This window comes from Leuresthes tenuis, unplaced genomic scaffold (assembly GCF_036924035.1).
Source record: "Leuresthes tenuis unplaced genomic scaffold, fLeuTen1.0.hap1 SCAF_7, whole genome shotgun sequence".
Taxonomy (NCBI): Eukaryota; Metazoa; Chordata; class Actinopteri; order Atheriniformes; family Atherinopsidae; genus Leuresthes; species Leuresthes tenuis.
This window is the reverse complement of record NW_027325361.1, coordinates 3,239,380-3,264,930: the sequence shown is the minus strand read 5'-3', so window position 1 is coordinate 3,264,930 and position 25,551 is coordinate 3,239,380. Positions and strand designations below refer to the sequence as shown.

The 25,551-nt window shown below is 43.3% G+C and overlaps 4 protein-coding genes across 6 annotated transcripts in view; 3 read left to right on the top strand and 1 right to left on the bottom strand.

Moving 5' to 3' along the window:
- Positions 1 to 452: 452 nt before the first annotated feature.
- LOC140311524 (tripartite motif-containing protein 16-like) lies at positions 453 to 2,669 on the top strand. The gene has a single exon (XM_072388918.1). The coding sequence runs from the start codon at positions 487 to 489 to the stop codon at positions 2,158 to 2,160; it is 1,674 nt and encodes a 557-aa protein (XP_072245019.1). The 5' UTR covers positions 453 to 486; the 3' UTR covers positions 2,161 to 2,669.
- Positions 2,670 to 8,376: 5,707 nt separating this feature from the next.
- Positions 8,377 to 11,236, top strand: LOC140311523 (leukocyte elastase inhibitor-like). Of its 2 annotated transcripts, none has more exons than XM_072388917.1 (7): positions 8,377 to 8,560; positions 9,050 to 9,223; positions 9,712 to 9,849; positions 9,933 to 10,050; positions 10,123 to 10,265; positions 10,356 to 10,523; positions 10,678 to 11,236. In XM_072388917.1, exons 1-7 carry the CDS (start codon positions 8,432 to 8,434, stop codon positions 11,083 to 11,085), a joined length of 1,278 nt encoding a protein of 425 aa, XP_072245018.1. In that variant the 5' UTR covers positions 8,377 to 8,431; the 3' UTR covers positions 11,086 to 11,236. The 2 variants fall into 2 exon arrangements, with proteins under 2 accessions (XP_072245018.1, XP_072245017.1); XM_072388916.1 differs by having other exon boundaries at positions 9,047 to 9,223.
- A 737-nt stretch (positions 11,237 to 11,973) lies between these two features.
- LOC140311520 (GDP-L-fucose synthase-like) overlaps positions 11,974 to 25,551 on the top strand; it is a 344,973-nt gene continuing 331,395 nt past the window's right edge. The window contains exons 1-10 of one of the 2 annotated variants that reach the window (XM_072388912.1): positions 11,974 to 12,031; positions 13,845 to 14,002; positions 14,084 to 14,198; positions 14,282 to 14,410; positions 14,495 to 14,568; positions 14,650 to 14,783; positions 15,801 to 15,932; positions 16,013 to 16,092; positions 16,245 to 16,344; positions 16,422 to 16,529. In XM_072388912.1, the coding sequence (XP_072245013.1) occupies positions 13,845 to 14,002; positions 14,084 to 14,198; positions 14,282 to 14,410; positions 14,495 to 14,568; positions 14,650 to 14,783; positions 15,801 to 15,932; positions 16,013 to 16,092; positions 16,245 to 16,344; positions 16,422 to 16,477 (978 nt within the window). In that variant the 5' untranslated portion in view covers positions 11,974 to 12,031 and the 3' untranslated portion in view covers positions 16,478 to 16,529. Of the gene's footprint in view, positions 12,032 to 13,844; positions 14,003 to 14,083; positions 14,199 to 14,281; positions 14,411 to 14,494; positions 14,569 to 14,649; positions 14,784 to 15,800; positions 15,937 to 16,012; positions 16,093 to 16,244; positions 16,345 to 16,421; positions 16,530 to 25,551 lie in introns of those variants that run through there. The other variant, XM_072388913.1, reaches the window with a different exon arrangement.
- bmb (brambleberry) lies at positions 17,058 to 24,685 on the bottom strand. Its single transcript, XM_072388647.1, has 12 exons — positions 24,440 to 24,685; positions 23,706 to 23,834; positions 23,451 to 23,636; positions 23,142 to 23,364; positions 21,585 to 21,701; positions 21,313 to 21,492; positions 19,994 to 20,200; positions 19,772 to 19,913; positions 18,770 to 18,828; positions 17,593 to 17,711; positions 17,366 to 17,487; positions 17,058 to 17,283 (listed from the first exon to the last, which is right to left on the bottom strand). Exons 1-12 carry the CDS (start codon positions 24,683 to 24,685, stop codon positions 17,154 to 17,156), a joined length of 1,860 nt encoding a protein of 619 aa, XP_072244748.1. The 3' UTR covers positions 17,058 to 17,153.

Sequence of the window (25,551 nt, the reverse complement as noted above, 5' to 3'; positions counted from 1 at the left end):
TACACCAGTTTAATATGAACTAATCATTAACTAAGTCAAGAGTCAAAGGGCGACTCATGAAAACACACTTTCTGTCTTTGGCATGTGGTGCAGTGTCCTGGGCAGCCTAAAAAAACAGCAACTAATTCCATTATTTCAGGAGAAGCTCATCTGCTTTATTTAAAATTCTGTGAAGAAAGAAGCTGACGAGGAACTGGAGCTTTAACACAATGATTCTTTGTGAAAGTGAAGCTAAACTTCTTTCCAGAGGGATTAAAAGAAGAATCAACTCATATTTTAACCATGAAGACTGGTGTGAAACAGCTTCAACACACTTCCTGCTCTCACAGCTCCGCTCTGCCCACATGTTTCCTTGTTCCCTCCCCTGCAGACCTGCAGGCTGATGATGGGTGTGACCAGCAGCTGGTGAGCTGATTGGCTCAGAGCTCAGACTAGTTTCATTTATGAGGAAGTGAAACTCACTGAGTCGCTGATCTGAGAGGAGAAATGGCGCAGAAAGGAGCTCAGCTGGACCGAGAAAGCTTCTCTTGTTCGATCTGTTTGGATCTGCTGAAGGATCCGGTGACTATTCCCTGTGGACACAGCTACTGCAGGAACTGTATTAAAGGCTTCTGGGATGGAGAGGATCAGAAGGGAATCCACAGCTGCCCTCAGTGCAGGAAAACTTTCACACCAAGGCCTGTCCTGGAGAAAAGCACCATGTTAGCGGATTTAGTGGAGCAGCTGAAGAAGACTGGACTCCAAGCTGCTCCTGCTGATCACTGCTATGCTGGACCTGAAGATGTGGCCTGTGATGTCTGCGCTGGGAGGAAGCTGAAAGCCTTCAAGTCCTGTTTAGTCTGTCTGGCCTCTTACTGTGAGAAACACCTTCAGCCTCATTATGATTCACCTCCATTAAGGAAACACAAGCTGGTGGAGCCCTCCAAGAACCTCCAGGAGAACATCTGCTCTGGTCACGATGAGGTGAAGAAGATGTTCTGCCGCACTGATCAGAAGTCTATCTGTTATCTCTGCTCTGTGGATGAACATAAAGGCCACGACACAGTGTCAGCTGCAGCAGAAAGGACTGAGAGGCAGAGAGAGCTGGAGGGGAGTAGACAGCAAATCCAGCAGAGAGTCCAGGACCGAGAGAAAGATGTGAAGCTGCTTCAGCAGGAGGTGGAGGCCATCAATCAGTCTGCTGATAAAACAGTGGAGCACAGTGAGAAGATCTTCACTGAGCTGATCCGTCTCATCCAGAAAAGAAGCTCTGAGGTGAAGCAGCAGATCAGATCCCAGCAGGAAACTGAAGTGAGTCGAGTCAAAGAGCTTCAGGAGAAGCTGGAGCAGGAGATCACTGAGCTGAAGAGGAAAGATGCTGAGCTGCAGCAGCTCTCAGACACAGAGGATCACACCCAGTTTCTACAGAACTGCCCCTCAGTGTCAGCACTCAGGGAGTCTACACCCTCATCCAGCATCAAGATCCGTCCTCTGAGGCACTTTGAGGCTGTGACAGCAGCTGTGTCAGAGCTCAGAGAGAAACTACAGGACATCCTGAGAGAGGAATGGACCAACATCTCACTGAGAGGCACTGAGGTGGATGTTTTACTGCAGGAACCTGAACCAAAGAGCAGAGCTGACTTCTTAAAATATTCATGTGAAATCAAACTGGATCCAAACACAGCACACAGAGAGCTGTTCCTGTCAGAGGGGAACAGAAAAGTGACTTTAATGGAACAACTTCAGTCTTATTCTGATCATCCAGACAGATTCACTGTATGGCCTCAGGTCCTGAGCAGAGAGAGTCTGACTGGACGTTGTTACTGGGAGGTGGAGATGAGAGGGTTAGGAGTTGTTGTAGCAGTCGCATACAAGAACATCAGGAGAGCAGGAGGTGGGAGTGAATGTAGATTTGGATTTAATGACAAATCTTGGGCATTAGATTGTGACCCAGACGGTTATGAATTTATGTACAACAACATAGAAACCTCCATCTCAGGTCCTCGGTCCTCCAGAGTCGGAGTGTACCTGGATCACAGAGCAGGTATTCTGTCCTTCTACAGCGTCTCTGGAACCATGACTCTGCTCCACAGAGTCCAGACCACATTCACTCAGCCGCTCTATGCTGGGATTATGCCACATTATTATGGATCCACAGCAGAGTTGTGTGAAGTGGAATAAAGGTATCCTGTCAGCTCTTTGCTGCGATGTCTCTGCGCTGCTGTTCTGCTGCTTAATTGCTGCTTTTTCCTGTGTTTGTGCAGCCATGGAGGATATCACTGCTAATGAGTTTTATTCACAGAAATTATTCTGTAGCTACACTGACTTTGATTTGTTTCAGAGATCAAATGTTGTTGCTGTTTTCTAAATCAACCAACAGATGAGGAAGTCTGTTCTGAGGTGCTCAGAAACGGTCATTTCCAGGATCAGCAAGAATCAGGAGGTCCTTCATCAGCTTTAATGTGAGAACCAGTGAAGATTTTCACAGCAAATACCGCTTTGAAGGAGTGAACAAAGTGTTTTCTGTTGTCTTCATTTCAGTGTTTGTGTGAAATCTGACGGAGAAAATGTCAAACTGATGTGAGGGTATAACTGAGGCAGTTTTCCTGTAACAGCACAAAGTTCAGAGTTCATGTTCAGAGCAGAAAATATTTGACTTTCTTCAATAAAACAGCTTCATCACAGAGAAATGAGTCCAGTTTTCTTTGAATTTGTCCAAACAAAGATTTTTCTTTCCTCTGGAAACCGATTATCTCAAAGTTTTTGAGTAAGTTAGAATATTTAAGTTTGGAGAACCTTATGAACCCTTAAATTAGTGAATGTTTCTTGTGAGAACACGTCTCTGTGAAACTCTAACAAATTAATTTTCAAGGCATTAAAGGACAGAAATGTGCTGGAGGATGACCGGCAGTGCATCCAAATGTAGAAATAAGTTTGTTTTTTTGTTTATCAAGACCTGAGATGCAGCAGCTGCTGCATCGGTTCATCCAGCTCTAAAAACCATGTAAATCGTTTAGCATCATTAAAGCCTAAGCTACTAAGTTCCAGTTTTATTGATTTCCATCAGTTTGAAGATCAAGTCTTTCCTCACAGAGCTCCTGAAATAGAAGTATAACCTGGAGTGTAAAACCCAGTAAGTTCAATGGTTAGAAAATATGGTACCCTGGTTCAACTCAAGGAGCGTGGGAAGGCCAACGTTCAAGGCAAACAGATATTTATTTACACAACAAAAAGTGAAATACATTTGGACTCAAAAGTCCCCGTAATAATCAACAAAACAGGTTTGACAAACAAAAAAAAAGTGTCCTTTCCAGCTTATAGCTGTTCTGACAGCAAAGTTCAATAAAGTTCAGTTCAAAGTCAGTTAGAGTACATGTCCATCAAAGTCCATTTAATAAATATGCTCCCCGGGATGTGTGTGCATTAGATTGTTCACAAAGATGAGGAAGATGGAGGATTGTGCAACCTCTTCAACACCGTCAATAAAAAAATAAAAAAATTTGCATAGCAGAATATAAAGTTATCAATTTCTGTACAGAATAATTTTTCTTGCATCTCTCCAACTCAAATGCAAGCTATACACAACTGTATTACAAGACGTATAAAAAAAATATTCATTGGGTCTTTTAGTTATACAAAAACCACATTGCACAAATAATATTTCAACCAAAATGAACTTAACAGTATTCACATTAGAAAATTAGGGCAAATCCTGTAAGTATACATACAAACACTAAAAATATATAGACTCTTTACGTTCATAAGCCTTGAACCTGGAGTACCAAAATATTACCCATTTGGTAATTGCTGAATGTCTTGTGACCCGTTTAAATTTAAATTTGAATGGTGTTTCCAGCTAAAAGTATGCAGAAGTAGTTAGGTTGAAAGGAGGATAAAGTTCAAATGTGAAATTTGCAAAAAAATTGCAGAAAATCTGAATAAAATGTTAATTTTAAAAAGGGTGAACGTTAAAAACTATTTAAAGCCGTTATCTCCTGAAAGAGCTGAATGTTTTGAGACCAAAAAAGTTTAAATACGTGTACGTTTGCAGAAGTAAAACAGTTTAAATTTATGTTTTTGAAAGTGTCACATTTTAAAATTGGCTAAATATTTGAAAAAGCAGCATCATTTGGCAATAGCTGAATGTCTTGTGACTCGTTTAAAGTTTGAAAGGTGTCTTTAGCTGAAAGTATGTAGAAGTAGTTGGGTTGAAAAGCAGAGAAAAAATTTTAATTTGTTCATGTTTTTGAAACTGTCACATTTTAAAATTGGCTTAATATTTTAAAAAGCTGCACCACTTGGTAATAGCTGAATGTTTTGTGACCCGTTTAAAGTTTGAATGGTGTCTCTAGTTGAAAGTATGTAGAAGTAGTTGGGTTGAAAAGCAGAGAAAAATTTTTAATTTGTTCATGTTTTTGAAACTGTCATATTTTAAAATTGGCTTAATATCTTAAAAAGCTGCACCATTTGGTAATAGCTGAATGTTTTGTGACCCGTTTAAAGTTTGAATGGTGTCTCTAGTTGAAAGTAGGTTGAAAAGAGGAGAAACGGTTTAAATTAGTTCATGTTTTTGAAAGTGTCATATTTTAAAATTGGCAAAATATTTGAAAAAGCTGCACCATTGGTAATAGCTGAATGTATTGTGACCCGTTTAAAATTTGAATGGTGTTTCCAGCTAAAAGTATGCAGAAGTAGTTAGGTTGAAAGGAGGATAAAGTTCAAATGTGAAATTTGCAAAAAAATTGCAGAAAATCTGAATAAAATGTTAATTTTAAAAAGGGTGAACGTTAAAAACTATTTAAAGCTGTTATCTCCTGAAAGAGCTGAATGTTTTGAGACCAAAAAAGTTTAAATACGTGTACGTTTGCAGAAGTAAAACAGTTTAAATTTATGTTTTTGAAAGTGTCACATTTTAAAATTGGCTTAATATTTTAAAAAGCTGCACCATTTGGTAATAGCTGAATGTTTTGTGACCCGTTTAAAGTTTGAATGGTGTCTCTAGTTGAAAGTAGGTTGAAAAGAGGAGAAACGGTTTAAATTTGTTCATGTTTTTGAAAAAGTGTCATATTTTAAAATTGGCAAAATATTTGAAAAAGCTGCACCATTGGTAATAGCTGAATGTATTGTGACCCGTTTAAAGTTAGAAGTGTGTCTAAAGCTTTAAGCATGTATAAGAAGTTATGTTTGTCATGTCAGGCATAACCCCTTAATGTTATGCTGTCCGCACAATTGGACACGTGTTAGCTACTTGCACTTGACTGAGACTGCCCACACAGAGTTAACCAATAACAACCAATAAGTTGAAACAAGTGGCATTGGAGTGTGTGATTGAAAACAACGGTCTGCTTCTCCTCCTCCACTCATGTGTTAAACATATAAATTGCATGAACAGAAAGAAGGGGCTCACCTGTTGAGTAACGCACATTTCCTTATACGGAAAGCCTTGTCGGAATGGTGGGACGTTTGAATGTCGGAATAGCGGGATGTCGGAATAGCGGGATGTCGGAATAGGTGTTGCCACCCGGGTAAATTTAAAAGGACACAAAGATGAACATCCAGCAAAGAGAGTTCTGTAGATGTGCTGGGAAAAGGGGAAGGAGGAAAAAATGAGTTTTGGGTGGGTCAGTGAGGGTTTAGCAGAACAACTAAAAATACATCATATGGAACTGGGCTGAACCCAACAGTTCTGTGGACAGTAATACCAAAATGGATGCTACAAGAAACAAATGTAGACTTAAACATGTGGAACATCAAGGAAAGAAAAAAAACAGCAGATCTAGAGCAGAAATTTTATAACTATGTGGAGGAAAAATATGGAGAATATGTGTATATATATACAGATGGGTCCAAAGAACAGGCAACAGGAGTAACAGCAGCAGCAATGGTGGTTCCCATTTATAATAAGACAATTTCAAACAGAACATCAGATCATTTAAGTATATATGCAGTAGAATTATGTGCAATATTGCTAGCAATAGAATGGATGGAGGATGTGAGGGATAGGAGAATAGTTATATGTAGCGATTCATTTTCATCACTCTTAAGTATTAAAAGCGGAACAGCAAAAACACATCAGGAAATTTGATATGAAATACAGTTAAAAACATCCAGGTTAATGCAACAGGGAAGGGAAATAGTGTTCATGTGGGTACCAGCTCATGTAGGAATAAATGGAAATGAAAAAGCAGACAGAGCTGCTAAGGATGCAGTAAAGAAAGAGGTGGTGGAAATGAAAGTAAAATGATCAAAAACAGAAGGGAAAAGTTTAGTATGGAAAGAAATAAACAATCAATACTGGAAGAATCAGGAAAAAGGAAGACATTTATATAAATTACAAAGGTGGACAGAACAGAACAGAAGAGAACAAGTCATTATTAGCAGGATAAGAATAGGTCATTGTAAACTGAATAATACACTTAAGATAATGGGGAAACATCCAACTGGGCAGTGTAGCTGTGGGGAGAAGGAAACAGTGTAACATGTCTATCAACACATGTTCCAGATATGGAAGGGAGAGGGAAATAATGAAGATAGGGCTGCAGAGGGCAGGAATAACAGAATGTAATTTGAAAAATATAGTAGAATCTGCTAAGTCTAAAGAAGGGAGGAGAATAACAATAAGATTCTTGGTAACTACTGGAATAATTAAAAGAATATAGAAAAGAAGAAATAGAAAGAAAACAAAGAAGTTTAGTCCAGTAGATGGCGGCATATGCAACACCAAGGATGCCAGCTGCCATTAAAAATAAAAAAAAGAAACCTCAGCTCCATTTCACTGGGTGTTCAGCTTTAAATTATGCTCCTGATGACCCCGTGGGTCCTCTTGTGGTTGGTTGTGGTATTAACGAGTCTCTGTTTGTTCTGCTGGGAGGTGATTTGTGTGATTTAGGACACCTGTGGATCTTATTTTGGCTCATTTCGTCCTGATTTCAGTCTGATTACTCTGCTCTTCTCCACAGGTGCTGCTATCTTGGTTATTGTGTTGGTTTAGTTTAATTTTCTGTTTCAAATATCTGCTTCTGTCATTATGGAAGGAACAGGTGAGCTATTGGAGACTTAACACGTGATCTAAAGTGGGTCTGAGGCATGAAACTCCACACATAAATATTCTAATTATATATATAAATATAATCCTCTGAGTAATTATTCAAGTAAAGTCACATCTGTGGGTTTTGTGTTTTTGGTTCTTGATTTTTCTGTTGGGACTTTAGGTTTTGTCATGTTTGAGGTTTCCATTAAGTCATTAGTCACTGTTGCCCCGTCATTAGGTTCATCCACGTCACCCGTTTTGTTCTCAGCTGCACTCCATCACCAGTCACCAGGTTCCCTCATGTCAGTGCGAAATCCTCACCGTCATTAAAGCCAGCTGATAAGAAAATAATCGCTGAACAACACATATTCATTCCCCAGTTTTATAGCATTAGGATCGGCACCAAAACACTTATAAAGAACTTCGTTTTGAGGAAGGAGGAGATCTGGAGTCCAAAGGTCGGCAATAAACAGTAACGCTTATCAGCGGTTACCATGGCTACGATCCTGTGTGGATGGGTGGAGACGAGACGTGACCGCTATGCAATGAATCCACAGAGAAACACCTTTGTCATGAAATCTATCAAATTAGTAACCTCTGCTCTTATTAGGGCGTGACCGTGGCCTTAATTGATCATTCAAGCCCATTTACTCAATCAAAAAATGTAGAAATGTTGTATAAAATCTCAGTTAACATGTAACGATGTAAACAAATGAAAGTTGAGATTTAATGTGACATCTGCAACACCACAAAAATATGTCTAGACAGTTAAAAAATATATGTATACTGATAAGATCACAATTTATGATGATAAGTATTTTTTCCGTTGAACTTTTATCCATTTATTAAGAAACAGAAAATGTTATAACCCGAATTATTTATCAGAGTGAAATAAAATACTATTACAGTCAGTGTTTTTATTAAAAAAAGAAGAAATATCTAAAAGAATTGAGCATTCCTCACATGAGTACAATTGGTTATTGATGGAGAATCACCAGTCATTGGTTTTCACTTTGCCTGTAAAGTTGTTCTTAATATCCAGCATTAAGACACAATAATGTGGGCAGAAAAGAAAATGTCGAGTAATTACACTGTTAAGATACTGTAGTACTGTTGGCTAACATGGGTGGGGTTGTGCTGAGTTCAGGGTTTCAGAAAAGCACGTCTGCAGCTTGCCTCCACCCTGATGCTCCCACTGAGCGTCAAAAACCAAAATCTGACCAGAGTGAAATAAAACCGACGTTTCCCAAAAGCTGCGGTGCGTTTTGGTGCGAGGCAGCCCCGCAAACAGTCCCACAGCAGAGCGAAGCCAATCTTTTTTTTATTGTTCGTGTCAGTAACTTATCGCCCAGTCACGCGTCCCACCCACACACTGGTTTGCACCCAGCCGCGTCCCACAGTCAGGCAGGAGGTTGTGCGCCGATGAGCTGCGGCTGTCCGACGGAAACACGCGCACTTTTAAGGGGAATTCCTGCGTTTCTTTACGTTTTGGTTTCAGTTTCCTACGCGCTGAGTTTATGTGAGCAGAGCGTGCCTCCAGAAGAGAATCAGGTAAGGTAATATTTCTATAATATGCCTCCAACTGTGGCAAACAGCGCGTGTACGGCGGCTGTGCACACTAGCTCGTGCTATGTAAAGTTGACGCATGCTATTTATTTTCGGATAAGACTCATCACAGTTTGGTGAGCTTCGCACATTTGGACAAAACAAGGGGGGGGGGACGCTGCTCCTACAGTAACAGAGCAAGAAGCTGAGAATGCGACTCTTCCTGTCTGTGAGTCATCGAAGGAAGATTTAAAGTGGCGCAGCTCTTCTTCCTGCTTTCAGATCTCATGTTATGGGTCAAACACCCCACCTTTGAGGATTTAGAAGACCCAGAATTAATTTTCTGACCGGTCATCCGTCACTGGAGGGGGCAACCCTGTGTATTTGCTTTCACTTTCTTTCACACAGCAGTGATGTACGGCTGCCTTGAATGTTTTCAGCTTTGAAATCTTCCTGAAAGACATTTTGTGTGCCTGGATTGTTTTTGCACAGCAGAACTTCACACCATCAGTCATGGCCGCGCACACAGATTTTGCCTTGGAGCTGCTCCGCACTCTGAGCCAAGCGAATCGCGCCGGGAACATCTTCATGTCCCCGCTGAGCATCAGCTCAGCCCTGGCGATGGTTTACCTGGGAGCTAAAGGAGACACGGCTGCTCAGATGGCAAAGGTCAGCACACTGTCACACCAGTAACTCTGTTATACGTCTTTTGACTGCCACCGGTTTAACCCGGGTGTGTTTCCAGGCATAAATTGTGAGGCGTGTCTGGGGTGCGGCGGTGACTTCTTGTAATGTCACCTGTACTTTGGCCTCATGAACTGCTTCTGGAACAAGACGTGCTTTGTGTGCTGAAAGCAGAACCTGATAAAAAAACCAGTCTTATCCAGAAAGAGTTCCTCTTTGTGTCGAACTGTTTACCTTTCATTAAGGGCCTCTGTGTGGGAGATGTGCCAAATGGAAACTTTTCAGTCTCAGTTCCTCAGCACTCGTCTAAATGATTGTCAATAACTTCATTAAGACTTTTTCGACACATTTGTGTAAAGCATCGGCTCAGTTTTCCTCTCTGTGGTGTTTTCGGTTTCCTTTTTACCGTCTCTGATGACTGATGGTGATGATCTTTTTAGAAATAAAGCCTTTCATTGTCACATTTCACTCAGGCCCTCTCATTCGGCTCCGGTGACAATGTTCATGCAGATTTCCAGACACACAACGCCAGCATCAACTCCCCAGCTGCATCGTACATCCTGAAGCTCGCCAACCGTCTTTATGGAGAGAACACTGCTAAGTTTCTCCCTGTGAGTTTAAGAATTGCTCATCCAATACTCTGGTTTGATAAGGATTCAGACTGTTTGACCGACCTGTTATCTTCGCTCCGCAGGAATTCCTGGCAGCCACCGAAAAGTACTACCAGGCAGACCTGAAGGCTGTTGATTTCATCGGAGCTCCAGAGGCCTGCAGAGCTGAGATCAACAGCTGGGTGGAGCAGCAGACAGAAAGTAAGAATATGCAGCTTTAAGTAGTCGAAGAGTGATATCCAGCTGATCTCAGGACTCTGTGCCTCATTTCAGATAAGATAAAAGAACTCCTAAAGCCAGGAACAGTCACCACAATGACACGATTGGCTCTGGTCAATGCCATCTACTTCAAGGGAAACTGGATGAACCGCTTTGATGTGGTGAACACCAAAGAGATGCCCTTTAAAGTCAACCAGGTAAAAACTAAAGTAGCTGAAACCCAGACAGATGTTCACAGACAAAGTACACAATCTGATCACCCTAATGTTCTGATTCTTGTGTGTCAGAATGAGACCAAGCCAGTCCAGATGATGTACCAGATGAAGAAGCTGCCCTACAGCTACATCCCTGAACATAGTCTGCATGTCCTGGAGCTGCCGTACCTGGATAATGAGCTCAGCATGTTCATCCTGCTGCCTGAAGATGCTGATAATGGCTGTGCGCCTCTGCTGGAGGTATGCATCCAAGAAAGAACTTCCTTCAAAATAAAGCCAGACTCACAGGTTTATTTTAGATGACTGTGGCAGCAGCTCCAAAACAGGTGCTTCAAAGTCCGATATAAATCAGATGTAGTGAGAGTCCCTGTAAAATGTTTTTACCCCGTTTCAGCTGGAGAAGGTGCTGACGCAGGAGAAGCTGAACGACTGGACCGACAGGGAAAACATGGACTTGGATATCGACGTCGTCATCCACCTGCCGAAGTTCAAGCTTGAGGAAGACTACGAGCTGAACGAGCCTCTGGCTCAAATGGGCATGATAGATGTGTTCTCCTCAGCCAAGGCTGACCTATCTGGCATGAACGGCGAGGGGGGGCTCTTCTTGTCTACGGTGGCCCATAAGGCCTTTGTGGAGGTGAACGAAGAGGGCACAGAAGCAGCTGCAGCCACAGCTGGCGTGGCAACTTTCTGCATGCTGAGGGAGCAACACTTCACAGCCGATCACCCCTTCCTCTTCTTCATCAGGCACAACAACACCAAGTCCATCCTCTTCCTCGGCAGGTTCTCTGCTCCTCAGTAGACAGAACCAGCTGAGCAAGATGATGGACCAATTCAAATGTGATGCTTATTCATTGAAAAACCTCTGTATATTTTGTCTGCTTTTGCATTGAAATAAGAGATTATTATTATTAGGCTTCTCAAATAAACAGAATAAGTTTGCTTAATTTTGATTGTCTGTTCTTTAGTGTTTATGTTGACTTAAAAATTGACTTAAAATGTAACTGGACTAGTTTCCTATTTGTTACAACGTCATGCCAATGCCTTTGTTTCAGGCTTTTACAAAACTCTCATGAAGAACATTTCTAAAATGGGCAGGCATGCACTCAAACAAATCCAATACTCTTGCAATTTAACCATCCATCCATTTTCTTTACCCGCTTAATCCGTCGGCCGGGTCGCGGGGGCAATTCAACTAAACAAATGAAAAGTCAACAGCAGGAAACACATTCTTAATAAAGATAATCAATAGGTAACAAAGCAGAAACTGAGATTGTTTACCCTCCAGGCTTCAACTTCAGGTGACACCTGTGGAAGTGCTCCTTACACAGCTGGATTTCTTCTTCTATCCAACAGAGCGCAGGGATATCTAATAATAATACATCACAATAATACATCACACTCAACACTTCCACCATGCTTATCATCTTTAGAATAGTCGTGTCCTATTTTCTTTCAGTCTTGGTTCTGTACACACCAAATCAGAGGTGTTTCACACATCTGTCCTCACATGTTTGATGACTAATCCTTGTTAAGCTGCTGTAAAGTTGTAATATAAAATACAAAATAAGATACGCACGTGCACGAAAAAGACACGCAATCCATCACTAAAACGGACATGTCAAACGACAGTGTTAGAATAACATTAACACCTGCTGCCGTAAACTTTATTTTGAAAGTCGTAGCCGGAAGTTGACTTTACTTGTCGCCGGTTAATCACTTCCTGTCTGAGCGCTGCTTGCTAACGGGTGAGAAACTACCTTTTCATACGTCAATTTAACTCCAGAAAGGTTATTTTGTGGCGCCGTATTGTCACTTCCAGGGAAACAAAACTGTGACTCAGACTTAGACTATATAGAACGTTTTTATGGCTACAAAAAAAGAGCATTTGCTAAAATGAATTAATGTTAGAGCGGTAATCTGCTGGCAAAGACAAACTTTGGCTAGGAGTAGCTTGTAAAACAGGCTTTTACACGTCTCTTTCAATGGAAAGCAGGAAACAACTCACGGATGTGACTAGTTTAGTGGCAATATCCGAAAATTTAGGTTTGCATTTTAGATTACAAGCTGGTGACCGGCCGTAGGTTTGATTGTCTCCAGTTTGATAGACTTTTGAAAAGCTGTGTTTCTTGATAATCACTCATTTTTAGGGGTTTGAGATATAATTTCCCACTGAACTGAGATGCTGAATGACGTGTCAAATCCTGGAGCACAGCTTATGACAGTTTGGATTCGAGGTCCAACTTTGTTAGGAGTTGACAGGTCAGATTTAGCCTTTTCCAATTCCCAGAACAACTTTTCATGCAGATTGAGGTCTGGACTGTTTGCTGGTCTCTGCTGAGGAGAAGTTTCAACGCTCTTTGCTCTGTGGCCAGTTGCATTATCATCCTGAAAAAGTGCTTCAGCATCACCAAACCTCCTTTCAATTGATGGAAGGAGAAAAGTGTCCAAAATGTAAATGTACACCTGTTTGGGGGTCATTGCTGCCATCTCTCCTGATCTTTTACATGACATCATTATGGATTAATTGCTGTTTTCTTCAGGAAGTCATCTTTGGAAAACAAAGAGAAAAAATGCATTTCACCAAACAACTTAAAGGGGAATTCCAGTATTTTTAAACCTGGACTTTATTTCTGGCATGAAATACGTTCATCTACTCACCGAGAACAGTTTGGTGAAAGTCGGCATCCTTCAGAAGATATTTAGATAACTGGAGATCCATATAACGGAGTGAACGGGGCTTAGAGGATGCAGCCTCTAAATAAGGCATTATCTGTCTTTATTTCACCAATACTTTAAGAAGAATGAATGAATGAACGTGTGCTATAGCTCTGTTAGCTCATAGCTGCTGTTATGTGGCTACTTGCAGCTATAGGAGAGCTAACGGAGGGATTTCTACACAGGCACTCTACTGGGACCACTTCATCCACACGCCCCCCTGCAGCACAGTTTATTCACTCCGTGCTCTGTGACAGTCGGCTAACTTCACACAGAGTTTGCTGCTGATAGTTTTGTGCAACATGGCAGGATATTTATCAGATTTTGACGACGTGGACGATGACTACGAGTAAGATGGACGTTCTTACCGGAGTAAATAAGCTGTGCTGCAGGGGGGCGTGTGGGTGAAGTGGTCCCAGTAGAGTGCCTGTGTAGAAATCCCTCCGTTAGCTCTCCTATAGCTGCAAGTAGCCACATAACAGCAGCTATGAGCTAACAGAGCTATAGCACACGTTCATTCATTCATTCTTCTTAAAGTATTGGTGAAATAAAGACAGATAATGCCTTATTTAGAGGCTGCATCCTCTAAGCCCCGTTCACTCCGTTATATGGATCTCCAGTTATCTAAATATCTTCTGAAGGACGCCGACTTTCACCAAACTGTTCTCGGTGAGAAGATGAACGTATTTCATGCCAGAAATAAAGTCTAGGTTTAAAAGTACCGGAGTTCCCCTTTAAAGTGGTTGTAGTCCGTAATCTGTTCACCTCTCCATCGTCAGCCTCCCGTTCTGTTGCATTATGTTTGTATGATGTGGATGGATGTTGCGTCTCGCTGTGTTTTAGATGAACTCTCAGGGTGAATGCGTTGCCACCATGAGGGTGTTGGTGACTGGAGGCTCCGGCTTGGTGGGAAGGGCCATCCAGCATGTGGTTAAAGAGGAGGGCGGAGCCAAGGAGGGGGAAGAATGGATATTTCTGTCCTCCAAAGATGCCAACCTCATGTGAGAGCCCCGCCTCTTCCACACAGATATCCACACCTGTTTTAACATTTGAGTGCTAATGTGCCGTTGGTCCGTCCTCAGGAACATGACGGAGACACGGACGGTGTTTGAGAAACATCGGCCCACGCATGTCATCCACCTGGCTGCCATGGTGGGGGGACTTTTTAAGAACATGAAGCACAATCTGGACTTTTGGGTATGAAGAACGTCTTCTCCCTCTGATAAATGCTAAAGATGGAAAGATTCATGCTAATGTTGCTGCTGATGTTCCTCCTCCAGAGAAACAACATCTACATCAATGACAATGTGCTGCAGGCAGCACATGAAGTAGGTGTGGTGAAGGTCGTTTCCTGTCTGTCTACCTGCATCTTTCCTGATAAGACAACGTACCCGATAGATGAGACCATGGTAAAGCGCTCCCGTCCGTGCTGTGCACCATATTGTTGGCATGAATCCGTGAATTCATAAACTTCTCAATTATCTCTGCGTCAGATCCATAATGGTCCACCTCATGAGTCCAACTTTGGCTATGCCTATGCAAAAAGGATGATTGATGTTCATAACAGGTATGCTGTTGGTTTTATAGCTAAAACAGTTATTCGTCTACATGAATTTGACACGTTTTCACTGTTACGTGGACTTTGCAGGGCTTATTTCCAGCAGCACGGACGCTGCTACACAGCTGTGATTCCCACAAATGTGTTTGGTCCTCATGACAACTTCAGCATAGAGGACGGTCACGTGCTGCCGGGCCTCATCCATAAAGCATACACTGCTCAAAGTAAGACTAAGAATATAGAGAGATACAGCTCAGGTTTGAGCTTTTTAGCTAAGGTGGATCTTTGCATGCCAGAGGGATTTTAAATGGTATTCCAAATTTTATAGGGAACAAGTGGAGAGAAACCACTCCTGTGGTGGTACCAGTCAGCTTAACAGACTAATACTGGTCAAAAATTACTTCAGGGTTGGTCACGTTGGTATTTCGGACCCATGCATCTTAAAGGGGAACTCCGGTATATTTCAACCTAAACCTTATTTCTGGCATGAAATATGTTTATCTACTACTGCAGCCTCTAAATAAGGCATTATCTGTCTTTATTTCACCAATACTTTAAGAAGAATGCTCATAGCTGTTGTGTTGTTGTTATTGGCGGCTATCGGGGGGCTTATAGAGGGCTTTCTACACACTCGTCTACTCGTAATTGACACCCGCTGCTGCAGCACAGCTCATTCACTCCGGTAAGGACGTCCATCATACCCAAAGTTGTCAAAATCTGATAAATATCCTGCCATGTTGCACAAAACTATCAGCAGCAAACTCTGTGTGAAGTTAGCCGACTGTCACAGAGCACGGAGTGAATAAACTGTGCTGCAGGGGGGCGTGTGGATGAAGTGGTCCCAGTAGAGTGCCTGTGTAGAAATCCCTCCGTTAGCTCTCCTATAGCTGCAAGTAGCCACATAACAGCAGCTATGAGCTAACAGAGCTATAGCACACGTTCATTCATTCATTCTTCTTAAAGTATTGGTGAAATAAAGACAGATAATGCCTTATTTAGAGGCTGCATCCTCTAAGCCCCGTTCACTCCGTTATATGGATCTCGAGTTATCTAAATATCTTCTGAAGGACGCCGACTTTCACCAAACTGTTCTCGGTGAGCAGATGAACGTATTTCATGCCAGAAATAAGGTTTAAAAATACCAGAGTTGCCCTTTAAGGACATACAGGCGAGAAGCAGGAGTAGGAAAACTTGTATTCATTTGAATAATTCTTTCCTCTCTTAATCTCCATGTTGGTTAGAGGAGGGGAAACCCCTGGTGGTGTGGGGATCCGGCGCTCCCAGACGGCAGTTCATCTACTCCTTGGACTTGGCTCGTCTCTTCCTCTGGGTCCTGAGGGAGTATCCAGAGGTCGATCCAATCGTTCTCTCCGGTGAGTCGCCGTAAACACAATGGAGCTCGTCGGCCGTGGAAAGTGAGATTTAATGACCATGTTGTGTCTTTCGATTCCAGTTGGTGAGGAAGAGGAAGTGTCCATCAAAGAAGCAGCAGATGCAGTTGTTGAATCTTTGAGCTTTAAAGGAGAAGTTGTGGTATCCTTTGAACAATGTCGATTCGATCGCAGACCAACTAAAATTCCCTCAAACTGTCGTCCATGAGCTCCGTTTTCTGTACTTTGTAGTGACTGATCCTCAGACACGATCAGGTGATGCTTTGGTGGTTTCCTTGATCCTTTGATGTTCAGTATGACACCAGTAAAGCAGATGGCCAGTTCAAGAAAACAGCCAGCAATGCAAAGCTGCGCCGCTACCTGCCGGCCTTCACATTCACACCCTTCAAACAAGGTGGGTCCGCTGGCTCGTGTGCACAGTAGTCTGGGTGGAACCTGAATGTGACTGGTGTTCGTTGTGCTCACTCTCAGCTTTGAAGGAAACCTGCGATTGGTTTGTTGCCAACTACGACACAGCCCGGAAGTGAAAGCTCTGCGTCTCCGGTTCCTGTTTGGAGTTGGTGGTGCCGACAGGTGGAGAGGCCTGGAAGAAATCAGTGGTTCGTCTCCGCAGAGAGAAGGCGGATTATGGATGTTTGAGCCTCTCTGTTGGTCACTGAGCTGCAGCGTCATGCAGCACCTCTTTCAGTTTCTTATCTAACTAAAAACCTAAAAATGGTTGCAGCTGCAGGAAGGAGTAATCTAATGCCTAGATGTTCATTTTTCAGTTTATTTAATTCACCATTTGTCTTTAAATCCAGGTGGTGGCACAACTTCCAGTTCCAGCGATTGCTCCGTCCTCTTGGCATCTTTTTAATTGGCTTGATAGGGTTTGGAAGCTTAAATGATGGGAAATGGATGCACCGGGGGATGTTTGTCCTGTTTTTTTTGTTGGTTTCTTCAGTAATGACACCAAAATAAAAGCTTTGATATTTAAGTTTTCTGCCTGAACTTTGCAAAGCTACATTATGGGTTGAGAGTTTCTGACCAACAGAAGAGCTGCGCCGAACGAAGACATGGAATAACATAATTTATTTAAAAAAGAAAGGATAAAACATCGGGTGTAGTGCTCGTTAAACGCTGCTAATTCACAGTGGGTAAAAACAACTGCTCAGTGTTGGAGGGGACAGCTCCACCAGAGAAACTTCAAGGCAGTCGAGGATTTCAGGACCTCACATAAGAGGTGTGGCCCCCTTCGTGCATCCTGCAGTACTCCTGTCCTGGGACGGCTCTCTTCTTACAGGCTTTCCCTGTTTTTGTGATCCCGTTACACAGGTGACGGCCCAACAGAGAGCTGCATCAGAAAAGAACGAGAGACAGGAGTGTGATTTTTTTTATTAACGCGCTTTGAGGTCCGATAACAACCAAACACCGACCTGTTGCTGACCAGCGACCGAGCAGGACTCGCACTTCTCGAGTCGTTCCCAAAGTCATGCGAGTCGTTCACTGCGTCAAAAACCCCTCCCAGGTTCTTCAGCGGGATGTCATCAGCGCGACCCTGAGAGATGAGAAGGCAGCGTTGCCATGGTGCAGGGGAAGGATCTGACAAGGGCTGAAATTTCTAATCTCTGCACATGAAATGATATCAGCTTGATTTGCTCACCTGTGAGAAAACTGGGAGTGGTAGAAGTCTGGGAGTTGAGTGATTGAGTGCGCCAGCAGGCATAAAGCTGGGCTCCGGTTTCTTGTGAGGGGGAGACACTGCTGAGATGCCGAGATCACCTGTATTAGAAGAAAAATAATAAATAAATCATGAAGAAATTTAATCTACTAAAGCAAGGATGGGCAACTTAAATGATGGTCTGCGATCGAATCCTAACCAGATTTATGACAAAAATGCCATTTTAAATAAGACCAAAATGTGTCTCGATGTCTTTATTGAACCAACATATCACAGAATCTTAACATTAAGTACAAGAACTCATTTAGAAGACTTTAATATTTCCCCTGAATACCTGCTCTACCTCATCCCCAGCATGACTGGTTCTCCTTTAATGAGAAACTTGTGGCTTTGACTGTTGGCGCACAATCGAGTGGAAGTCAAAGTCAATCTTTGTGCATCCAATTCGAATCAGATCCGTGAGCCTGTTTCTCTCTTTCGACTTGATGTGCTTAAAAACTGCTCTCACAAATGGACGTGCTCCCAAACATATACTGGTCATTGAGAGAGTAAAATCTCAGAGGAGTGGGAAGCAGCAGACTCCAAAACTAAATTCCCTTCTCAAAGCGCCTAGCCTGAAAAAGCAGATCGGACTGCAGGTTGCAAAGTTTGAGCTGTAATTCAGACGGTTGCTCGCTGACAGCAGCAGAGACGGGGTCCACGAAGAGCGCCACCTGTGGCTGCATTGCGTGAAAGTCGATGCTTGAAATGCTCCTGCAGATTCTCGATATCGATCTTATATTTGGGAAGTAAGCTTTCGCACTCTGGGACTTTTTCGCATCTCCTCACAAGCAGGAAAGTGTGTCAAATTCAGAAGATGGGATGAAAATCCCTCTTTGAACAGGTCTAATGTTTGGTCTCTCCCCTGCAACTTTGAGTTCAGGTTATGGCTTCACCTCTCTTCCTCGCTGATGGAGAAGACCCAGTTTAAGCGAGAAGGAACCATAAAGCGCCATCAAGTGGTGAACTCTGTTATTACAACTTAAAACTGATCGGACGTGGTGGAGGACACACTTTTACCATTTTCAGAAATTAATCTTGGGGCCACTCTGAGTGAGGGTGAGGGCCGCCAGTTGCCCATCCCTTGTACTAAAGTTATAGAAAGAAAACCATGTCCCACCTGATAAAAAGCTGTCCTGATTCAACAGGTCGTCATCCATGAGGTTGTCCTTCTCATCTCTGAGGAGGAAAACAAAAAAGCAGTCCATCAAATGAAGAGTTAAGGGATTGTGCACGGTGCATTCGTAGAGAAAGAAGAGAAATAACCAGAACACACTGGCAGCAAACAACAAAACACATGGATGTCTCTGTTTAGATCGTTTTTACTCCCATCTGGTCCCTGCTTGTACATCTCCTGGAGCAGCTCTCTTACCACGATTTAGAAGTTTTTTGCTTTGACAGCAGTGCGGTTTCATATAGAAAGCAGATGTAAAGTAGATGAGAGATTAATTGTAGAGGTTGAAATATCCCAAGCTATACAACCATCACACAGAATCCCACAAAAAAGGTCCAACTCTGCCACCAGCTGATGTTAACTGCACCTCCGACAGAAAGATACAAAGTGTAGGACTATTATTGTACGTTTGGGTCCTGTGAATTCAGAAAACAGCCGATAGATGCATTCAAAACATGATATTACTGATGGAAATATACGTTTTTCAAGACAATAAGTCACCCAGGTGTGGCTGGTGCTCAGAGAGCACGTGATGTGGGTGATGAGATGACTTGTTTTGTCAGTTTTAAGTGTAACAAAAGTATTTATGAATGAAATATCTTCTGCTTTTCGGTCCCAATCCACACTTTGACTGGATGATATGGATCTCCAGTTATCTAAATATCTTCCGGAGGACGCTGACTTTCACCAAACTGTTCTCGGTGAGCAGATGAACGTATTTCATGCCAGAAATAAGGTTTAAAAATACCGGAGTTCCCCTTTAAGTGTAACAAAAGTATTTATGAATGAAATATCTTCTGCTTTTCAGTCCCAATCCACTCTTCTTCACATCATCTGACCAACAGTCCAAAATTAAAAGGGTCACTTGGGTTTCTGGTAGATTTCTCACTATTTTTCTACATAAACGCTTGTCTGCAGCATTGTGTGTGAGACACTCTCCACGCTCACCTCTGTGGTGTCGAGGAATGTGGATACGAGTAACAGGATGACACTGGTTCCTTTTGTGGCTCCATGACGGCAAGAGGCAGAGGCGCAGCTGGCGTTCCTCTCATCTGGAAGCACGCCGACAGCTGCTTCACAAACCAGTGACCTGTAGATATAAAACAACACTGAGGCAAATGGTTGTGGATACCGGACACTTGTTTTCTGCAAGTTGCTGGAAGTTTGTACCCAGAGAAGCGGTGAACAGCAGCAGGCTGAGGCTGACGAGGTCCAGCGCCGGCTGCTGTTTGACCTCAGCCACTGCATTCAGAGGCACCATGAGCAGGAGCATGGCTCGAGAAAAGCCTGAGCAACGAAGGAACACCAGCAGCACCGCACACAATACAAAGTAGCTCGTATGTGCAACACATGTCCACATGGCTGTCAGACTCAAACCTGTGAATAAGAGGAGCAAAAGAGGGAAAAGGCACAAAGGTTTTACTTTTAGGAAGCCGAGTCGAAGCCATCGATTTAGCAGTCAGTCAATAGGCACTGTAGGAACCTTTTGCAGTTCCTAGAACCTTTTCAGGAATACGGCCGTTTTTTCGTGCATTCGGACATACAGGAACCAGGGACCGCGGCCCTCAGGAACTAGGGACCGCGGCCCTCAGGAACTAGGGACCGTGGCCCTCAGGAACCAGGGACCGCGGCCCTCAGGAACTAGGGACCGCGGCCCTCAGGAACTAGGGACCGCGGACCTCAGTTCCTGGAACCATTTCAGCTCCTTCAGGGTATTTTCTGGGCTCCACAGGAACATGACGTAGGTGTTTGGCGGCTGTAGCTCCGCCCCTTGTCTGAAATGTTTACTCATACGACACGGACCCAACCGGCGCCTGTTTAATAAGTTAAACTCAGACGTCGTCTCCTTTGTCTGCGGCGCTCTGCTCTCCTTCTTTCCTCCATGAAAGGAAGAAGTATCGCCCGCTGCTGGATTCTCCGTCTCCTGACTCTCGCTGTGAGCTCTTCCAGCCTCCATCTTAGACGCCTGATGTGATCGTCCATGATTAATATCACCGTCAGGCAGACCATGAACACGGTGGCCTCCTCGCTCTCCATGTTAGCTTCTTGGTGCTGTTGTTTTCTTCTCTCCTTACTTTTCCCGGGTTCTGTTTTGTTGCTGAGTGGCGCTAAAGTAACACGTCTGTGGCAGACGGCGGCGTCACATCAGTCCCTGTCGAGGTCCCCGACTCATGTGGGAATGCAAAATGAAACAGTTCCCCTGGGGAAGGGCAGTTCTTAGAACTCTCTGTCCTTTTATTCTCATACAGAGAAATACCGACAGACTCTAAATACAGTAAATATTAAACTTATTGTTCAAGTTTTTTAGAGTAAAAATCACAGGAAATGCGTGAAAATGAACTTTTTCTGCGGATGAATCAGGCTTGAACTAATGCAAAATGAAACGGTTCCCCTGGGGAAGGACAGTTCTTATAAAGTCTCTGTCCGAATGCGGCTAACTCTCAACCCTACGGGTCAAATGATCACGACACGAGTAGAGGGTCTCATACCTGCCCAGCCAAGGTATCCCTGGATCATGCGAAGCCTCTCCTCTATGCGGCTCTGCATGGTATCGAGGTAGTGCAGCGTGACTCCCAGCGTGCTGTTCATGCGCTCCAGTTTGTTCATCAGGTCAGCGTAGTACTGCGAGGTCTGGTCCTGGTACTGCAGAAACTCTGACATGCTGTGGTCTGTTCAGCCGCAGCAAAAAAGAAAATTCAAGTCTTAGCATGGCTCACTCGCATCGATTCCACGTTTGAACAAAGTTTACGTCACCGTTTACCAATTTTTTGGTAGATATCGTGAGCTTGGTGCCTGACGTCTGTGAGGTCCTTGACGATCTCCTTGTGGCCGTCCTGCACCTCCGAGCTTTGGATCTGCAGATGCTCACTCACATTCTCTAAAAAAAAAAAAAAAAAAAAAAAGAACGGAGCAAACATCAGATCATAAAGAATACATATCAGTTCACCGACTTAAGATGAGCCAAAACATTTCCTTAAGGAAGACACGCTAACAGACATGATGTTGAATAGTCGAAAATGATCATCGTTACTGCATCTCTCAGGAACATCGTCAGGCAAGGGCGTAACCATGGTTTAGACATTGGGGGGGTCCAAGAAAAACAAAATTGTTGAGTGCATTATCTACAATTCTTTATTTATATATGAAAAATTGGACATTTAGAACATAGTTTAGAGGACTACATTGACCATGTAAGTTCACATCTAAAGGAATAGTGTAATTTCTCTGAGACAGTGACTGCCCCCCCACTTTGTTTTGGTTAGCTGCTTACTGTTTACTGACCTTAAACACCTACCAATTACAATTATGCTCTTCCAGTAGTTCTGTAGCAAATAGGACAGCTTCCAATGGAAAACCACCAAATACCCAAAGCATGTTTATGGAAATATTTTAATAAGGACAACTAATGATGTAACAAATTACAGACTTTTCCTTTAACAAAAAATGTGCCGAGGACTTTTAAGTCCAGGTTCATTTCTATTGTGTCAATGTCTCAAAATGTGCATTAATGAAAAGTCTAATAGTCTAATGTTATTTTTGTTTTAAGTTGTTTTATTTTGAAAGGGGGCGGAAGTTTATTTTGTTGATTCTGTGTTGGATTTCCTGTTCTGGTACAATCTGCTCTGTTGAGCAGCGGCTCCGTCAAAAGTAGAAGTCCAACGTAAAGATAACGAGAGCCGCTGCTGAGACGGCGGCGCAGCAGTTACGTTCCCATGGTAACACACGCAAGCGCGCCCGGTGGGTCACTCTCATTGGCTAGAGTGTTAGCATCAACAACGGCGACCGCGGCGCAGCCGTTACGTTCCCATGGTAACACACGGAAGTGAACACGGAAGTGAAAATAAATAAGACATAACAAGAGACCGATCCCTTGACAGGGTTCATAAAAGGAGAACATGCATTTTACATATTTTCTTCTGTATATTGGGGGGGACAGGTTGGTATTTTCTCAATATTGGGGGGGACACGACCCCCCCAAAGAATGCGTGGTTACGCCATAGTCGTCAGGTACTGCCAGCAAGACGGCATCAGACGATGCCGTTTTCATGGGGTTCTATGGTGGGATGAGCTGCTGAATGTTAGAGGAGAGGCTTCCCACCCTCCCTTTGAGAGCTAAATCTCTTCAGAGAGCCCCTCTGCTCTTTACTTGCTCCCCTTTCGCACTCATTAACCTCTTCTACTTGTACTTTCTTCTTTAAATAGACCAAGAACTTGTTACTGCTCAGAAGTCTGAATGTTGTTCCTCACATTTGTCCTTTAAGAAAAGGGAAAAAATGCTAAAATGTTAAACCCTGGTAATCAAGTTTGACGCTCTCACCCATTCTCTTTGTGATGCCTTGAATGAGCTGAGCCACCAGCTCCTGCCCCGAGGCGATGAGGGCCTTTTCCTGACCCAGACGCTCCAGATTCTCCCGCATGGAGCTCTCCATTTGCTCGTGGCCCTCATGCAGTTTTCCCTGTTGAGCCTGCAGGGCGCTGTGGCCCTCCAACAGCTTGTCCAGCGAAGCAGCAGTCAGCTCCTTCAACTCCAGCTGGCCCTCCTGTTTCAAAGCAGCCAAATACACCTGGGCTGGAGCATCATTCAAGGAATCCGTGGTAAGAAAAAGCAAGAAAATACCAACTTTACCTTCAGGTCTTTCATTGTATTTAACTGACTGGTGGCTGTGGAGATCAGGGCATTGACCGTGTGCTCCGCCCGGCGCCGAAAAAGCTGCTGGCGAGTTGCGTAGCAAACGGAGCGCGCTCTGTTGCTGACTATGTGGTAGGCGTTCCACGTGTCTGAATCCATGTCTTCTGTGCACTCTTTGATGGTCTGAAGCACAAAACTAAGGGTTACAAAACATTTTGTTTGAGTTTGAGTCATAGCAGCGGTCGTTTTTACCATTTCCTCCGTGCACGGGAAGGTGCGCCGCCCCTCGATCTCCGCCTGGCAGTTAAACAGCTCCACTCCAAGCTTTGCAAGATTTTCCTCATGGAGGTTTTCACAGTTCGACTTCAGCTGAGCAACCACCTATGAAGGAGAATAAAGCTTTAAACCAACTTTCTCAAACAGCATCCCGAGGAGCACAACAGAGTATAATTTCATCCATCTGTTTTCGTCTGCTTATCCGAGGAAGAAAACCCAGACATCCCTCTCCCCAGCGACACTCCCCAGGCCAGAAGGGACATATAATCCCTCCAGTTAGCTCTGGGTCTGCCTCCTCCCAGTTAGGCGACCAGGAAGCATCTTAAACAGATGCCCGAACCACCTCAGCTGACTCCTTTCGAGACGGAGGAGCAGCAGAAAGGGTTCAAATATGTGGGCCAGACGTGGCCATCAAATAGGCTGTGGGGTGGGGTGGGGTCAGGCACCAGGTAGTTCCAAGAAATTATACAACTTGCATGTAGAATTTCATACAAAATTATATTTTGCAACAGTTTCTCAACCTTTCTGAGACTGTTATCTCACACTGTCCGGTTCCAAAAGTCCTACAGACTGCAGGTTCTTATTTGAAGACATGTGTAACAATTTAAATGGCTCATGTAAGTTGTATCACAAAAATGTTTTAAAAAAGGCATTAAAATTGTTATGTGGCCTTCGAATGAGAAGTTCAAGGCACAGATGCTCGTATTTACCCTGTAATGACAGCTGTCCAAAGGGCTGAGCTCCAGCTGCTTTGCCTCAGCTAGAAACTTCTCATCTGCAGTCGCCAACTCAAACTGAGCATCTTCTCTGAGAGGTGCTGCCGCAGGTGAAGGAGGTGGTGCTGCAGGAGGTGGTGGCGTCTGCCTCAGCCACTCAAACAGCCCGCTGGCTGCAGGCCAGGTCAGCATGCACACGGTCAGCATGAGCTGCAGGCGGTGGATCAGGGGCTGGACCATGTCTAAATCAGAAGACGAATGCATACAAGAAAGATTTAAATTCAGCTAAAAACAGAGCTAATGCTGTTTGTTCACTTCGGTGTGAGCAGTAGCAGATTCACAGTATTCAGAGAGACCTTTCAGCTTCGAATTAATTCACCAATCTCCTCAAAAACACGGGCGGCATCTGCGAATTCATCCTTTGTGGACCCACCTCTTCACATTTATACAAGTTGTCTTTCAAAAAATAACTTTTACATGACAGGAGAAGTAAGTGATTTGGGAAATAATAATAGGAATAATCTACTTATACTTATAAATGGAGGCTTTAATGCCCCATTAACAGATTTTATGGTTTTGACAAGTTGTGAAAGCTTCTCATGTGAAAAGTCCTGAAGATCTGCATTCAAAGAGCGATGTGAAATATGCCACCGTGCATTTCAAAGTCTCATTCACAGTGTGGGCACAGTGCGAGTTAATCTGGTTCTTCATACATTACACCGAGAAACCCCAACTCAGCAACACTAAGACTGGTGTAACTGGACCACAGATACCAAAGAGTGATGAAAGTGCAAAAGAGGGAGAAATTACACAGCTTTTTTTTAGAAATTAATGAATAAACGAACAAAGGTTCAGATAGAAATAGAAATAAATAAAACATAAGGCTCTGGAGAAAGTAGGAAAAATGACATCAACGTAACAAGCTTGGCTATATGAGCAGATGAACGAAAGGACAAAAAAAAACCAATTTAGATTAAATAAAAGACAACCAAGAAACAAAGACATCTCGAGTGCGTTTCAAAGCAGACGCAACCTTTTTTGGGACGGTTTCAGTGTCATTATTTTTCAAGGAATCAGTAAAAGACTTCTGGGACACAAAGGAGCCT

Excerpts from the sequence above, each read along its gene's own strand:
- LOC140311524 (XM_072388918.1), top strand. The coding sequence starts at position 487 with ATGGCGCAGAAAGGAGCTCAGCTGGACCGAGAAAGCTTCTCTTGTTCG.
- LOC140311523 (XM_072388916.1), top strand. The coding sequence starts at position 8,432 with ATGAGCTGCGGCTGTCCGACGGAAACACGCGCACTTTTAAGGGGAATT. Across the intron at positions 8,561-9,046 it reads TGCCTCCAGAAGAGAATCAG|CAGAACTTCACACCATCAGT; the intron begins GTAAGGTAATAT and ends GTTTTTGCACAG. Across the intron at positions 10,524-10,677 it reads GCTGTGCGCCTCTGCTGGAG|CTGGAGAAGGTGCTGACGCA; the intron begins GTATGCATCCAA and ends ACCCCGTTTCAG.
- bmb (XM_072388647.1), bottom strand. The coding sequence starts at position 24,685 with ATGGTCCAGCCCCTGATCCACCGCCTGCAGCTCATGCTGACCGTGTGC. Across the intron at positions 23,637-23,705 it reads TCCCGTGCACGGAGGAAATG|ACCATCAAAGAGTGCACAGA; the intron begins GTAAAAACGACC and ends TTTGTGCTTCAG. Across the intron at positions 19,914-19,993 it reads GCTGTTCACCGCTTCTCTGG|GTCACTGGTTTGTGAAGCAG; the intron begins GTACAAACTTCC and ends TTATATCTACAG.